Below are 15867 nucleotides of genomic sequence, written 5' to 3' on the forward strand. Positions count from 1 at the left end.
AAAAAAATGTTGTCTGAATATTTGATATCAAAATGGAGGTTGAATTCATAGAACGACCGAAAACATAGGTGTAAATTGACATGAGAAAACTAGTCTTTTTTAGTTGAACTTACCATGCCAATTGCTCTAAATCAAATAGCAGTAAACTATGCCTTGGTTTTGAAAAAAATAGGGGCACTAAAATTCCGATGCGGTTCGTTTATTTATTTTAAATTTTGTTTGGGTTATAACATTCGGATGCAGTTCAAACAACCAACGGTTGGTGGATTATTATTTAAATATGGATGGTTAAATAGGATTGAACAAATGTGAATAGCATGTCCGACAACGACAAAGTTAGGCATACATATTTGATATTAGCAAAAATAATAATTACTATAACTGCAAACCCCAAAAAAAAAAACATCCCAGGACTGAGCTGTACCAATACACAGCATGCCCCACTAGCCAAGGCTGTCCATTTCAATTTGGATCACATTAATTCACATAATAGCAATTAGCCTAAAAATGAATCGAAACAGCATCATCATCATCAACCACGTCAGGGAACACACCATGAAAAATCGGCAGAGCTCATCCTAGGTGGAGGAGCTTTGGGGGTCTCCAGGCGTGTGCTATGTGTTGCTGGTGCTGCTGCCTGGAGTGCATCCATAACATCGCTCCTCTCAACCTTCTCTTCCTCCACTTCTCCGCCGACCCAGCTCTCCCAGGCGAAGCAGGAGCAGCACCTGCCTCCATGGCTTCCATCTCGGTCCCCAACCCGGTCCCTTCTGCGACCCAAGACGCCGAGAACATTAGGAAAGCAGTGCAAGGTATTTCGAGCTGTAACCACTGAGTTGTGCAATGCTGTACTGGATCGTCTCCCCTGTTTTCTTGCTGTTTCGAGAAATTGGAATTGGAAATGTTGTAGCCTTTGAGGATTGGGAGGTTACTGTTGATTCATTCCCTGATCAAGAACAGAGCTGCCTCCCTCCAGACATGGAAACTAATCCTCTCATGGACAGGATGGGGCACGGACGAGAAGGCGCTGATCGAGATACTGGGCCACCGGACGGCGGCGCAGCGCGCGGAGATCGCCGTGGCCTACGAGGGCCTCTGCAACGAATCCCTCCTCGACAGACTCCACTCCGAGCTCTCCGGCGACTTCCGGGTAACTCTCCCACCAGCCACCACCACCACCAAGTTCCAAGTCGTCGATTCAATGGTTTGGATTGCCGACCCGGCCTGACTGACACAGTTCCTGCCCCTCCTCGCCGGGACGGCACGGCGGCGTGTCCTGGCAGAGCGCGATGATGCTGTGGACGGCGGACCCGGCGGCGCGTGACGCCAAGCTCGCCCACAAGGCCATGAAGAAGAAGGGCGAGCGGTACGTGTGGGTGCTCATCGAGGTCGCCTGCGCGTCGACGCCGGACCACCTCGTCGCCGTCAGGAAGGCCTACCGCGAGGCCTACTCCGCCTCCCTGGAGGAGGACGTCGCCGCGTGCCCGCTCTACAACAAGGACCCCCTCCTCAAGCAGGCGAGGCCGCCGGCTCGGCTCCTGCCATCCTGACGTTTCTTGGCCGGCCGGCCACGGCCAGTCAGTTGCTCACCTCAGCCGGGTGTCTGTCTGTCTTTGCAGTTCTTGGTGCGGCTGGTGAGCTCGTACCGGTACTCCGGCGAGCTCGTCGACGACGAGCTGGCGAGGGCGGAGGCCGCGGAGCTGCACGACGCGGTGGTGGCCAGGAAGCAGCCGCTGCACGGCGACGTCGTGCGCATCGTCAGCTCCAGGAGCAAGCCGCAGCTGAAGGCGACGTTCGAGCGGTACAGGCAGGGCCATGGCAAGGCCATCGACGAGGTGCTCGAGGAAGAACGCCGCAGCGACCAGCTCGCGGCGGTGCTCAAGACAGCGGTGTGGTGCTTGACGTCGCCGGAGAAGCACTTCGCGGAGGTAACCCTATCATTCAGTTCAGTTCAGTTTAGGCCTTGTTTAGTTCCGAAAAATTTTGCAAAATCGACACTATAGCACTTTCGTTTGTATTTGACAAATATTGTCCAATCATGGACTAACTAGGCTCAAAAGATTCCGACCAAACTGTGCAATTAGTTTTTATTTTCGTCTATATTTAATACTCCATGCATGCGTCTAAAGATTCGATGTGACGGAGAATGTGAAAAATTTACAAAATTTTCTTGGAACTAAACAAGGCCTTAGTAGCAATCCGTTCCGTTCATTTCTGATGGCCTTCTTGTTGTTCCATTCCAGGTGATCCGGAGCTCCATCGTCGGGCTCGGGACGGACGAGGAGTCCCTGACGCGGGCGATCGTCTCGCGCGCCGAGATCGACATGAAGAAGGTGAAGGAGGAGTACAAGGCCAGGTACCGCAAGACGGTGACCAGCGACGTCAACGGCGACACGTCCGGATACTACAATGGCATCTTGCTCACTCTAGTCGGGCCCGAGTGAATCACCATGGATGGATGATTGATCTATATGTAGGTTTGCGACTTGTAGCTTGATTGTTCTTGGTTTGATTGAACAAAATGCCTACACAACTGCTGAGTGAAAATGGTGATATTTGTCCGTTTGGTGATAATAAAACGCCAGATCGATGGGAAAACCAATTAATTAACAAAAGCTATGGTGTCTCAAGAGTACTATTATCATCCAAGCTTTTTTTTTTGTGTTTGTACACATAAAGACTGTTGCGATTCGACTGTAATATCACCAAGGCAACAACAGAAGATATGTAATTATAGACGGGACCTCTCCTAGTTCAATGAGCTGGTCCAATATATTCGCCTCACTTCTTCCTGGCAAGAGCAGCTATTCCACCAACCAGAAGTCCCACGGCAGTTGCTGCGATTCCTATGCCAATCACACCATCTGCGAGTAGAAGAATTTAGTTTGGTTATCTAGATAACTTTAAATTTTACTTTACCATAACTTTAGCTCTACACAGCACTTCATGAACATGGCCCTGGTAAGTACATTGAAGTGATGAAAGCATTTGGATTGCAAAGAATCCAATGCAAGTCAATCAGAACAAATGTGCCCAAGGACTGCTGATTTCATTATCTCACCTTTGGCAATTTTATCTTCTATTGCTTTCTTCAGAGACATGGCCTGCCTCCAGTCAGGTTGAATCTACATGAAAGAAATCATGTAAGTTCGATATTAGAATATCAAAACAACAATATCCTCGAGAAATTGGGAATTTAAAATCTTAAGGATTCAGTGGTCTTGAAAAATAAACACATCCTGTCACACATAAGCCAGAATGAACTTCTGACAAGAATCCTAAACAATTTCAGCTATGCTAGCTTCCAGTACATACCACATACCCAATAAACATGTAGGGTTTTTTTTTTGACAAGAAAACATGTAGGTTAGGAAAGAACCAGATTAACTCCACAAAGGGAGTTCCAAAGAAAAGGAAAGAACTAACAAATCCATGTTCAGTTCAATAAACCACTTGTTTCTGAATAAGCAGTACATGTAACATGTGAACATTGGCAGAGCAGAAACTATTGCTTTCTTTCTGTCGTTCCAATGCATAAATGACACCTTCCAACCCTCGGCCGCAGCACCAAAGCGGTCTCACCGAACGTGAGGGCTGTATGCCGGCACCTGTGGCTCCTGTAGCTGCTCTTCCTCAGCTCCTGTAGCTTTCCTTTCCCCTACTTCCTCCCCCTCCCTTGATCTTTCTGCCTGATTCTCCCTTCCTTTCCTTGCTGTGTTTCCCCTTTTGCTCTGCATCTTGTCTTTCTTCTTCCTGGTGTGGTGTTTTGTGTTTCCTCTTTCTTTGGTTTGCCATTCCTTGTGCTAGTTTTCCTCTTCTTTCTGGGTTGTTTTCTGTGTATATTCCTTCTCTTCTTCATTCTCTGTCAGGGTGTTTTCTGAGTATATTCCTCCTCTTTTGCTCCCCTTTTACCCTTCATTCCTTTTGTCTCTATAAAACTGCTGTCCTTTGATGTCCCCCATTCTTCATTCCCTTTGTTTCTTCCTACCCCTCCAGCTTTCAAGCTTCATGGACTTGATTCCTACTAGCTCTGGTGCTCGGCCTCCACCTCCACCCAACCCCCCTGATCCACCTTCAATCGAGATTTCTAATGACCCTCCAGATGCTCCTGAAATTGATCTCGCCAGTGCCATGCAATCCCTGCAATTCTCCACTCGAAGAAGCCATGAAGATGTGGTGCAGACTAGTTTTTCCCTGCTGGTGAAAGCTGCTCGTTCTATCCCGGCTAGGCTTGTCCCGCTTCAGCCATCAGGGAGGACATGAGAAAAGCCTGGGGTGAAAACTATCTTGCCATCAATGAGGTGCGCAAAAATCTTTTCCTCGCCTGTTTTGAAAGCCATAGCAAAATGCTCAACATTCTTAAGCGCCAGCCTTGGGTCGTTGGTAGGCGGGATATTCTCATTTTTGAATGGTTCGACCCCTCCAAGCCATTCTCCAGCTACACTTTTCAATATATTCACGCCACCATCAGGCTTTTTGGTGTCCCTCCTGACCTCAAGAACATTCCTTTCATCAATACTATTCTTTCTAAGGTCGCTGCTCCTTCGGACTACGACCAAATTACCAGTGGTGCTCTCAATCGCGATCCCCTTTTCATCCCGATTAGAGCAAAAATTGACATCACCAAAAAGGCCGTTGATAGACTCAAACTTGCCACCTCCACTGATGCTTCCATCAACATTTTCATCCACTATGAAAAGATTCCAAAATCTGTACCTTTTACTGCTGGCTTCTTTCACAATGTCACGAGCTGTCTTGCCAGAGAACAAAAACTCCTTTCAGCCTCCAAGAGCAATTCCAGCGAAATTGCTTTCATTGTCTATGGTCCTTGGATGACACAGATATCTGAAATCCCTATTGATCAAGTCAGGCTCCAGATTTCTTCCACCACTACAAAGCAAACCACTGTGCCGACTTTGCTTCATCACATCAGGCAGCAGTTTGCTGTTCATATGCCTGATGACTTGGCTTTTCAGACTACTCCATGTGCCACTCACTCCTCTGTTGGGCAGGGGCATACCCCATTGATGCTCCTGTCCACGAGATGGCTGGGAGCCGCTTTTGTTTACCAGCTGCCCCTCCTTTTCACACCACTGTGAGCAACGTTGCTCCTACCAATGCAACGGGTCTTCAGCTGAGGCCTTGGTTTAGTTCACCAAAAACCAAAAAGTTTTCAAAATTCCCCGTCATATCGAATCTTTCGGCACATGAAGCATTAAATATAGACGAAAATAAAAACTAATTACACAGTTTACCTGTAAATCGCGAGACAACTTTTGATCCTAGTTAGTCCATGATTGGACAATATTTGCCACAAACAAACGAAAGTGCTAGCGAAATCCAAAATCTTTTCGCATCTAAACAAGACCGGCCTTGTTTAGTTCCAAAATTTTTTGCAAAATAGAAATAGTAACACTTTCGTTTGTATTTGATAAATATTGTCCAATCATAGACTAACTAGGCTCAAAAGATTTGTCTCGTCAATTCCGACCAAACTGTGCAATTAGTTTTTATTTTCGTCCATATTTAATACTCCATGCATGCGTCTAAAGATTTGATGTGACGGGAAATCTGAAAAATTTTGCAAAATTTTTTGAACTAAAGAAACTGCTTGTGACCAGAGCTCTCAGCGTGACCTTGTTCAACACGGCGCTAAAGACTGCAACCAGTCTTGTCCTGTCCCCGATCTGCAGGTGCCCTCTGGTCTTTAATTAAGGGCCTGTTTAGATTGGGGATGAAAATTTTTTGAGTGTCACATCGGATATGTCGGAAGGATGTCGGGAGAGGTTTTTAGAAACTAATAAAAAAATAAATTACATAGCTCGTCAGGAAACTGCAAGACAAATTTATTAAGCATAATTAATCTATCATTAGCATATGTGGGTTACTGTAGCACTTAAGGCTAATCATGGAGTAACTAGGCTTAAAAGATTCGTCTCGCGATTCTCAACTAAACTGTGTAATTAGTTTATTTTTTTTATCTACATTTAATGTTCAATGCATGTGTCCAAAGATTCGATGGGATGGATGAAAAATTTTTAGGTGGGGAACTAAACAGGGCCTAATTGAGGGCGTTCACATGAAGGATGGCCCTCATCCCACCTTGGCTGGCAAGGGTATTTTGGGTACCACCACTGCTTGTGAGGCTAGCCCTACTCTGGAGCTTGTCTCTTTCACCCCTCAAGCAAATCCTTTAACTAGGGGAGTTCCCCACTCCCCCCTCAATTTCATTGCATCCTCTTGCTCCCCCTCTACCTCCAGACCTGAAAATTTGGGAGGCATTCCTGGTTCATCTGCTGCTGCCCTTGAGCTTGGAACTGGGACTAAAGGGGATGCAGGTGTGAACAGTGAACCTGTGAAACACCTTAGTGCTGCTCCTCCATACAACCTCGCCGCCACACAACCTCATGGCGTTCATCTCTCTCATACCAGGCCTGCTGATGCTCCTTCAATTCCTGCCTATGAATCAACGACGACATCTCAGGCCAAGAATCAAATTTCTCCCATCGAGCCTGCTACTGCCCCCTCTCTCTATAACCACGCCCCGTTTTGCCACTCTTCTAAAAACACTAGCAGGCCTCACCATCCTCTGCCTCATACCAACATCCAAAGCAAATCCATCCATCAACCTGCACTCCGTGCCGCAGCCAGCTATGAAGGAAATCGTCGCGGTTCTGGAGGATCCGGAGATGGGGATAGTCGATCTCTTAGCCTCCACTCCAAGCCTGGCGGATCTGTCGGAGGTGGAAGAGATAGTGGAAGATCCATCAACACTGCAAGAACAGGAGCAGGAGACACCACTAGTGGAAGAAGAAGCTTTAGAGGAAGGGCTGCAAGAGCTAGAGGAAGAAGAGACTTCATCAGAAGACCTTCAGCCGGGTAAAGCAACCTCAACCTGGAAGAGGGTCAAGGTAAAAATGTCGGCATTCCCCGCCCTCGCTCGCCCTCTTCAGAAGAAAATCTCTCCGACGCCACCTCCATTATCAGAGGAAATGAGGAGGAAGACAAAGGAGGGATTAAGCCTAGGTCTCGCCGTTCCAGGTGGGACCAATGGCCGACCGGAGTTCACAGCCCCTCCACGCACATCAATGAAGCAGATGTTCACCAATTCATCGAACTCTCTACTCCACTCGGCAGCAGCTCTATTCATAGGGGGGCTATGGGAGACGATATGGCTGTTTCTACTGACAAAGCCATATGCAATGCTGTCAAAAGCCCAATACATCAGTCAGGAGAAGCTAAGTGCACAGGTGGTTCTGCAATGGAAGTGGATGGCTCAATACTGGACCTGCGTGTTTCTCAGATTCTTCATAAGGATCTGGTGCACGGGGAAATGGGTAGCAATATTGGCATTGGCACTGATGGAGAGAGAGGAGGGGGAAGCACTGTACTGGTACTTCAAGCTCCCGCTCCCGTCGATAATATACACGGCGGGGGTGTCCTTCTTCCCCTTCATCTACATCAAGACCACGGAGATCTTCACCATGCTAAAGGAGCTCTGGCGCCAGCCCTCAAGGCGCCACGGGCGCCATGAGTCTCCTATCTTGGAACTGTCAGGGCATCGGTGGGAGCCTTGACAGTCCTAAGATGCGTCATCTTGCTCGCCTCATCAGCTCCACTAATGCCCAGGTAATCTTCATCTCTGAAACTAGAAACACAAGAATAACCAAAACTGAGCTGGTAAACAAATTTAATCTTGACAACGCTTATATCATTTCAGCTGAAGGTCTTTCTGGAGGGCTGTGGCTTTTATCTAGGGATCAAGTAGATGTTAATGTAGTCGAGTCCTGTAATTTTTATTTCTTAGCTATCTGTTATCACAAGCATGTTAGGAAGAAATTCGGTCCTGTTTGTGTCTACGGGGACCCTCACCATCGCTGCACTGTCTGGCTTTGGAAGCAAATTTGTCATTTTGTCATGGTCAACCAGAAACTACCCTCACCATCGTTTCATGCAGTAGTAGACAAGGGCAGCAGCCTAACAGGTCATCAGTCTCCAAACAGTCATACGCTTCAATTCATGATCTTAGGCCGCTCTAGCTAGAATTAGATGGCAATGGGTCCAGGGAAGGAATTAATAGAACACATCAGAGAAGCTATTGAAGTCAAATGCTTCACAACATAACTGTATATAAGAACATAAAATTGTTTAAAAGTACAGCTGTGATGATTGTTGGAGCAGTCGAACTGCTAAAGCAGATGGCCCCAAGATAAGGCACAATAGGATGGTAGGTAGCCAGCTACTAATAACAAAAAGAATAAGGCCTGTTTAAGAATTATAAAGTGATACTTCAGATGAAAAAAAAACAGTTCAGTTAAAAAATGGATCAAACGAATTTTTAGTGAAATTTAGTCATCATGATGTTGTATGGCAAAGAAATAGTTCCAGTTACAGTATCAATTCAATACAAAAATTGGTTGCCCATGTCACATGGGGTCAGCACAAACATACATGCTGGGTCATTTGCAGTTTACTAGTCGAAAGGAACATAGAGTTTCGTTGCGGAGTAATAACACATAAATTGCATCATATCCTGGAAACATTCCATTTTGGCTGTAGAGATATTGATAAGATATCGAGAAATCATAAATCATATATAGCACTCTAGAAGCTAAATGATCCTGGACTCATACCTCCAAACAGCGATCTGCAAGTTGCCTACTTTTTGAGTAGTCGCCAATCCTGAAGAGCCCAACTGCCAACAGGTACATCTTTTCCTTAGTCTCCAGAGGACTGCCAGAATTATCCAAAGAAGCTGTACAACCAAATGGGCTGATCAAAACAGGTTCGAGAATAGCCTATGGCCAAAGGAAATATAATCAACAAAATCTAATGACCTGGTTGCAAGAAACAAGTGCTATCTTTGCGCAAAACAAGATAACAGACCTTGAAGCATGCTGATTCCACGGTTTACATCGTCTGTCTGCTTGGAGTGCACAAGGGCCCATGATAACCTCATAAGGCTAGCATTCCTCTGTTCATCATTTGCAGCGTCGGCAAGCTCTCTTTCAATGCCCTAAGGACAAACAAAACCACAAGCCTTCAGCTGAATTCTGAGTTTCCACATATTAGCAGAACCTCAGGAAACAAATACAATAGCAAGAACGTGAAGAGCGATATAAAAACATATTCAGTGGCATCAACTATCAACAAGATCAACGCTGAAAGTTCGTGTTAGCAAATTATGCTAACAAATTTTTTTATCGAATAGTAGATATTGCAAACATAGCCATCTATACTCTCCAACCAAAATAAGCAGGAGGGCATTCGACTTGGTTAGCCTATGCCATAGACACAGCATGACACATGACTGCAACAAGCCGCTCAAAATAAAATGCCAGCATGATCAAAACACAGCCATGGTGCTGAATGGCTAGGCTGCCAATGCTATGAAGACATCAGAAAGGACATATTACAGAAACAATTATGTGCTCGCGTGCAAAAGTCACCCACGCCCTTCGACCCCAATACAGCAACTGTTGGCGATGATCCCCATCTGACTCCTCCCATCCCCCTTCCTCTGCTACACCCAACCTCCGAATGCTTTCGGTTGCAAATACACGATTTAACCCTAGTCCCCACCGAGCTGGCGGGATACCGCAACAAAACCTCAAAATCTGCAAGGATTCGGACGGAAACGAAGGGGGAAAATGCAGAGGGGAAAGTTCCAAGAGCGCTCACGGCGATGAGGTCGCGGTCGCACCAGGGGATGTTGTCGCCTCCGGTGAAGAAATTGCCCACGGACTCGAAGAAGCGTTCCATCTTGGCCTCCATCGATCTGTTGTTGTCTGCGGGGGGGCGATCGGGATCCGAGGAGGTGGCAGAGCAGGGGGAGGGCTATTCCAGGCTTCGTGTGCAGGGATGGGCGTGGAACCGCAGAAGGAAGAGTGGGGATTCGAGAAGTGCTAGATCGTTGCGCACGCCACGAGGGGGAAAATGGAAAATGGAGGATTCTAGCCGTGTTTTTGTCACTGATATGTGGGACCATCGTCTCTAAGTGAAATGCGACGGTGGGACTGCTTCCGTGTCTTCAGCGCTAAGAAAGAAGGTAGGAGAATGACGGCCGTCCTCTCTCTCATCCTTTGAGGCCCATACCGCTGAGGACAGGCCCAATAATAAAAGATCTAATAAATTATAAGAAACTTTGCATTTTGTATATATATATATATATATATATATATCATTTTTAGACATAATGGATACTAAAACATATATCTAGAATAGCTAAAATATATTATAATTTAAATGAAGAGAGTAGATGTTTTCTATGTTACTTTAATTAAGGTGCCAACCAAGAAAAATAATAATAATATGGTATTACAATTAAAGAAGAGAAACGATGAAATAGTTTCTTTAGTAAGAAACCAGGTCTACACAGAAATGTAGATATAAAGAGATATGTTTTGATAGATGATGGAGAGACATGTGGACAAAAATTGTTTTGTAGAAATTATTTACTGAGAATATAATTTCTATGTGTAGTCTGCCCGTCGCAACCGCCCATAGTACTGTTCGTTGGCACAGACCACATATCATATATCATAAAAAATAATTTTTCTATGAAAATGAAAGGATGGTGACAAATCACGACTGTGTCGGCACAGATCACAAGCAACAAATCGCGGCGGAGTGGGCACAGTTGTCCTAAGGGGGGCGACAGAGGCGACAAACAGAGGTTCCGCCTGAGGGCGGGTGGAGGTCCGGCCAAGGGCTGCACGCAGCGCTATCACTTGGGCCTTGTTTAGTTCACCCCAAAAAGCAAAAAGTTTTCAAGATTCTCCGTCACATCGAATCTTGCGACATGCATGAAGCATTAAATATAGACGAAAACAAAAACTAATTACATAATTTAGCTGTAAATCATGAGACAAATCTTTTAATCCTAGTTAGTCCATAATTAGATAATATTTGTCACAAACAAACGAAAGTGCTACTGTATCGAAATCCGAAATCTTTTCGAAACTAAACAAGGCCTTGGGCCTGAGGAGACGCGGGCATCGAGACGACCTCGTTGGTCCCATCGTTGGTGAGAGAGAGCACGCGGATGGGAGGACGGGAGTGCGGAGGGAGATGGAAAGACTACGATGGTGGTGCATCGACGAAAAAAAGGGCAAAAACACTAAGTCAAATAGATGTGTTCCTGATGTTGGTTGTTATGTTGTTTATACTGGGAAGTTCACACAATCTCATCTCGTGATCACGATCTAGTCCAATCCTCAAATTTAATGGCCAAGTAGTCAAAAACTAAAACTGCAAAAGGTGGTCATGCTTCTATAAGACCACGTAGCAGATTTTGACGGACCATTCACACATGTGGCGCACTCATACTCGATGATGCGAGTGAGAAGATGACTTTTATATTTAATTACGACAACCTTTACTTATATTAGGAAGGTAGGACTAAAAATCGACCAAATCTACCACTCCATCGTATGCACACATCGATGAGTCTTTGAGATTTATTTAGAATTATTAAGAATTTTTAATAGGCCAAGTCCACGTATTCCAACAATATCATCTTCACCAAATTACCTAGTAATTAACCAAAAATGTAAATGGCATATAGTAAGAGACTCGAAGAAGGGTCGACAAATTATACCACAAGGACTTTTTTTTAATGAACAGTTGGGGCAGAAGAGCCCCAACTCAAAATTTTGTTCAAAAGAAGAAACCATAAACATTACAAAAAGAGTTTTGCAGCAAGAGAAACAAAGCTCCAGAGATAAGATTCAAGAAACAAAGAAAGAAACAAAAAAATAAACTCTATTACACAACTTGGTCTAACCACAAGGAAATTTAGACAACTAATCTAGTCCACATATTTTGTGTTATTATTTAGTAGTAGTTGAAATAATAGAGTTTGTGGATCTAAGATAACGACATGAAAGCCAGTAGAACCTACTATATGTTATCCATAGATGGATATGATAACCTAAGTACACTAGGATATATTTTCTTGAATTTAATGTACACTAAGATAGTAAGATTATTTTATTTTGCAGCCGAGCTGCTACCCCCACTGTTGCTCCTTCGTGAATCCGCCCAAAGAATCCCAGTACACACGATGCAAAGGTAAAAGGAAAAAAATCTTATAGGTTGTTCAGCCTTCTTCTTTAGTTTGGGAAAAGAAAAGTTTTTAAATACTATAGTAAATTTATAACTATAATAATTAGTATTCAATTATAGATTAGTTAGATTTAAAAAATTCATCTCTCTACATATAAACTATTTAATTAGTTTTTTAAGCTATATTTAATACTTTATGTGTCGAAATACTATAAAAAGTCGGAAGATGAGAGCACAGCTTGCTTCAACGATAAACAACTCAAAATAGGCGCAATATTGGACGCATGTGACAGCGAGTCAGTGACAGTGACTGACCCAATAGGATTGAGGGCTTTGTTTAGGACATTAAAACATTGGATGTTTGTATGGAGCAAAATATAGATAAAAAATAACTAATTGCATAATTTGTCTATAATTTGTGAGACGAATCTTTTGAGTCGAGTTAGTCTATAGTTGGACAATAATTGTCAAATATAAACGAAAGTGCTACAATAGTCAAATTTAAAAAATTTCACCAACTAAACAAGGCCCTAAATAAAAGTTATTCTCTTTTTCTAAGAAACCAATTTTTTTTAACTTTAACCAATTATATACTTCCATTATAACTATAAAGAAAGTTATTTTGGACAAAGTTTAGGTCAAACATTGAGAATACAAATTATGGATAACTTTTAAGTTGTTGAGTTTGAAAATCTGAAAACCATATGAATAGATTTGTCTTGAAAATAAATATTTTTATAAAAATATACATATACCACTTTTTGATAATATTTTTTTATAAAAACAAGAAGTCAAAATTAGGTTTTGAAGACCGTGTTATAATACTAAACGACTTTCTTTACAAGCATGTAGCAAGTATAAAAAATAATAATATTTATAATACATAATTATATAGTCTCATTAGATTAGATAGATCGTTGAATATACTATCATAATAATCTTTTAGAAATATAAATATTATATGTATTTTTTATAAATCTAATAAAAACTAAAAAAAGTTTGACCAATACGTATGCATAACGTCATCTATTTGGAACAAAGAGAGTATAGCTCGTGTGAGTGGATTGAAGGAGAAGACGCGGCAAACATCGGGCACCAGCATGGCGATGCAAAGAAGTGGAGTGTCAAGTGCGGTCACTGGCGCGCGCAAAGTTCCACATGATTTTTAGGCACGGCATAGGATACCAGGATCAGGTGTCGATCGATTTGACCATTAAACATGTCCAGATCGTGTTCAGCTAGCTGCTTCCGGCGACAATTAAGGCCTTGTTTAGTTAAAAAAAAATTGCAAAATTTTTCAGATTCCCCGTCACATCAAATCTTTAGACGTATGCATGGAGTATTAAATATAAACGAAAATAAAAACTAACTGCACAGTTTGGTTGAAATTGACGAGACGAATCTTTTGAGCCTAGTTAGTTTATGATTGAACAATATTTGTCAAATATAAACGAAACTACTACTATTTTTATTTTGCAAAAAAATTTTAAACTAAACAAGGCCTAAACGTCTGTTATGCACTTATGCTCAACAACGCGATGTTAAGAAAAACATGCTGTCGTGAGCCATGTAAAAGCTGTAGTCAGCTATATGCTATGAAAAATTATAATCTGTTTAATTCGAATAACTAGAAAAATATATACTCTCTCCCTCTATCTCATTTGAATTGGTCGTGCAAAACTCTCCATGCTTATACTCATTTGAAAAAAGTAGAAAGCCAAAAACAGAGTTTAAAGTTAGTGCTACGAAAGTTTTATTGTGTGAAAGCTATGGCAACTTCAGATTCGATTGATGTTCTGCATTTTAGCAGTTGAAGCACTTTCTAGGAGCATGTGACGGGAAGGGTCTGCGTCCAAATCTTCACTGGCATTACTTGTTATGGTCTGATGACGTGGATGTGCGCCGCCATTGAAATCCGTGTGGCCAGGCCAGGTGGCAGTATCCGCAGTCGCTGGCTGATCGCGATGTTTTCCGTGGTTTCTGACGCGGAAAAATTGCCTTTGGTCGTGTCCAAACTCCAAATCGATGCGCATAGGGCTGGCCGTGGCCCTGGACGGCTTCGCTGGCTCGCATTGACATGGACATGGACGTGGAGCAACAATCCATCGTCGCCTGGCGGCCTCTGGCCCCCTTGCACTTGCACCTGGCTGTGTGGCTGCTGGTGGTGGCCCTGCCGCCTTTCTATCTTTCCTGAACATATGCTGATTCTTCTTCTCTGATGTTCTGCATTTCCACCATCGACATGTAATACTAGCAAAGATTCACCGATATATATATATATATATTTTTTTTTTCTCGAAACATTTCACCGACATTTGAAGCGAATGGTGTGGAGGCTGCTTAACTTTTACGCCCACCCGAGTGGAGTCCTGTAGACTCCGCAGTTCAGAATCCATATGTGATAGTCTGGGACCAGACAAAAGGATGAATACACAAGACTGAAGAAATGATTAATGAAAGGTACACATGATTGAGAGAAGGCGGCTGATTTGGTCATCTGGAGTTGGAACTCGCTCAACAAACATTGCATCTCGCAGAGTATCAACTTCTTGCAACTCTGCGCATGTCGTTCATTGCAATTTGAAAGTTTGCACTAGTGATTCGTCCTTCACTCCTTCCATCCTTTCCAGCTCCAATTTGAATTCTCGAGTACACAACGCAAGTACTGTACTACGCAACATCATCCATTGGGTGACTGACTTCCCCTACTTCATTCAATTCAAGCAATTCAACGCGTACGAAACAAGGCCTTCATTGCAGTGGCCGTAAAGCTCTGACCTGTGAGCCCCCCCGTCTTCCATTGGCACCACCACCACACCTGGGAGCTGGAGCTGGTCCTGCCCATATCCATGGCATGCGTGCGGTCAAATGCTGCCGGCAAACAAAGCCGCAAATGGCTACGGGACAAGGCACCCGTCCGCCCATCACTCAGTTCATTCATTTGCTCCCAACCACGGCAAAGTACATGTACAGATGACGGGCAAGGAAGCAATGGAAGAAGAAAGCAAGCAAGGAATCAAGAATCCGATCGAGCTCCACCGGTGGTGGTGGTGGTGACAGCGGCGGAACCAAAGGTTTCCTCTCTCATCATCACTAGTAAAATTTGTGTATCGCAGTGTGGGTGGGGGAGAATGCGGATGAGTAGCTGGCTGGCAGCCTGCCTGGCGCACCTAACCGAACCGGTCGTTGTGCCTGCTACGGCGACTCGTAGGCGGCGGCGTAGTCGGTGCCGGCGCCAGCGCCGGCGGGGAGGACGTCGGCGTGCGGGTTGCAGTCGGCGGAGAAGAAGTCGTTCTGCTCGAGGAGGGACCGGACGCCGGCGTCCTCCTTGCCGTTGGCGCTCGGGTTGGGCTCCAGCGAGCAGTCCCCGCCCGGGCACATGCAGCACCACGCCGGCGGCGCTGCCGTGCCGGTGCCCGCGCCCGGAGTGGAACCATCGTCGCCGGCGGCAGCAGCATCTCGATCGGCCGCCGCCGCGGTCTCCCGCCGGCTCCACCTCCTCCCGGTCCCGGCCCTCCGCCCGCCGGAGGCGCCGGCCTCCTGAACCACCGAGCCGCCGCCGCCCCAGCAGGAGGGCAGCCCGCCCCGGATCGCCCTGGCCACCGCCTCGCGCCTCCCCTGCTGCTTCTTCTTGCGCCGCGCCTGCTTCTGCTGCCCTCGTCCAAGCACCTCCCCTTCCTCCTCCTCGGGTCCTCTGCCGGACGACGAAGAAGAAGACGCGGCGGCCGCGCCGGGAGAGGCGGCCGACGGGCCGGGCTGCCTCCGCCGCCGGAGCGCGTCTCCACCTCCACCCCCGCCCGC

At 45.1% G+C, this 15867-nt stretch overlaps 2 protein-coding genes across 3 annotated transcripts; one reads left to right on the forward strand and one right to left on the reverse strand.

Moving 5' to 3' along the window:
- LOC8077948 (annexin D3) lies at positions 472-2615 on the forward strand. 2 transcript variants are annotated; one of them, XM_002439674.2, is made up of 5 exons: positions 472-812; positions 1005-1150; positions 1284-1517; positions 1620-1928; positions 2244-2615. In XM_002439674.2, exons 1-5 carry the CDS (start codon positions 617-619, stop codon positions 2442-2444), a joined length of 1086 nt encoding a protein of 361 aa, XP_002439719.1. In that variant the 5' UTR covers positions 472-616; the 3' UTR covers positions 2445-2615. The 2 variants fall into 2 exon arrangements, with proteins under 2 accessions (XP_002439719.1, XP_021303175.1); XM_021447500.1 differs by having other exon boundaries at positions 697-812; positions 1238-1517.
- LOC8076829 (mitochondrial fission 1 protein A) lies at positions 2589-9935 on the reverse strand. Its single transcript, XM_002440975.2, has 5 exons — positions 9682-9935; positions 8887-9016; positions 8634-8755; positions 3062-3125; positions 2589-2864 (listed from the first exon to the last, which is right to left on the reverse strand). Exons 1-5 carry the CDS (start codon positions 9772-9774, stop codon positions 2782-2784), a joined length of 492 nt encoding a protein of 163 aa, XP_002441020.1. The 5' UTR covers positions 9775-9935; the 3' UTR covers positions 2589-2781.

Source organism: Sorghum bicolor, chromosome 9 (assembly GCF_000003195.3).
Source record: "Sorghum bicolor cultivar BTx623 chromosome 9, Sorghum_bicolor_NCBIv3, whole genome shotgun sequence".
Taxonomy (NCBI): Eukaryota; Viridiplantae; Streptophyta; class Magnoliopsida; order Poales; family Poaceae; genus Sorghum; species Sorghum bicolor.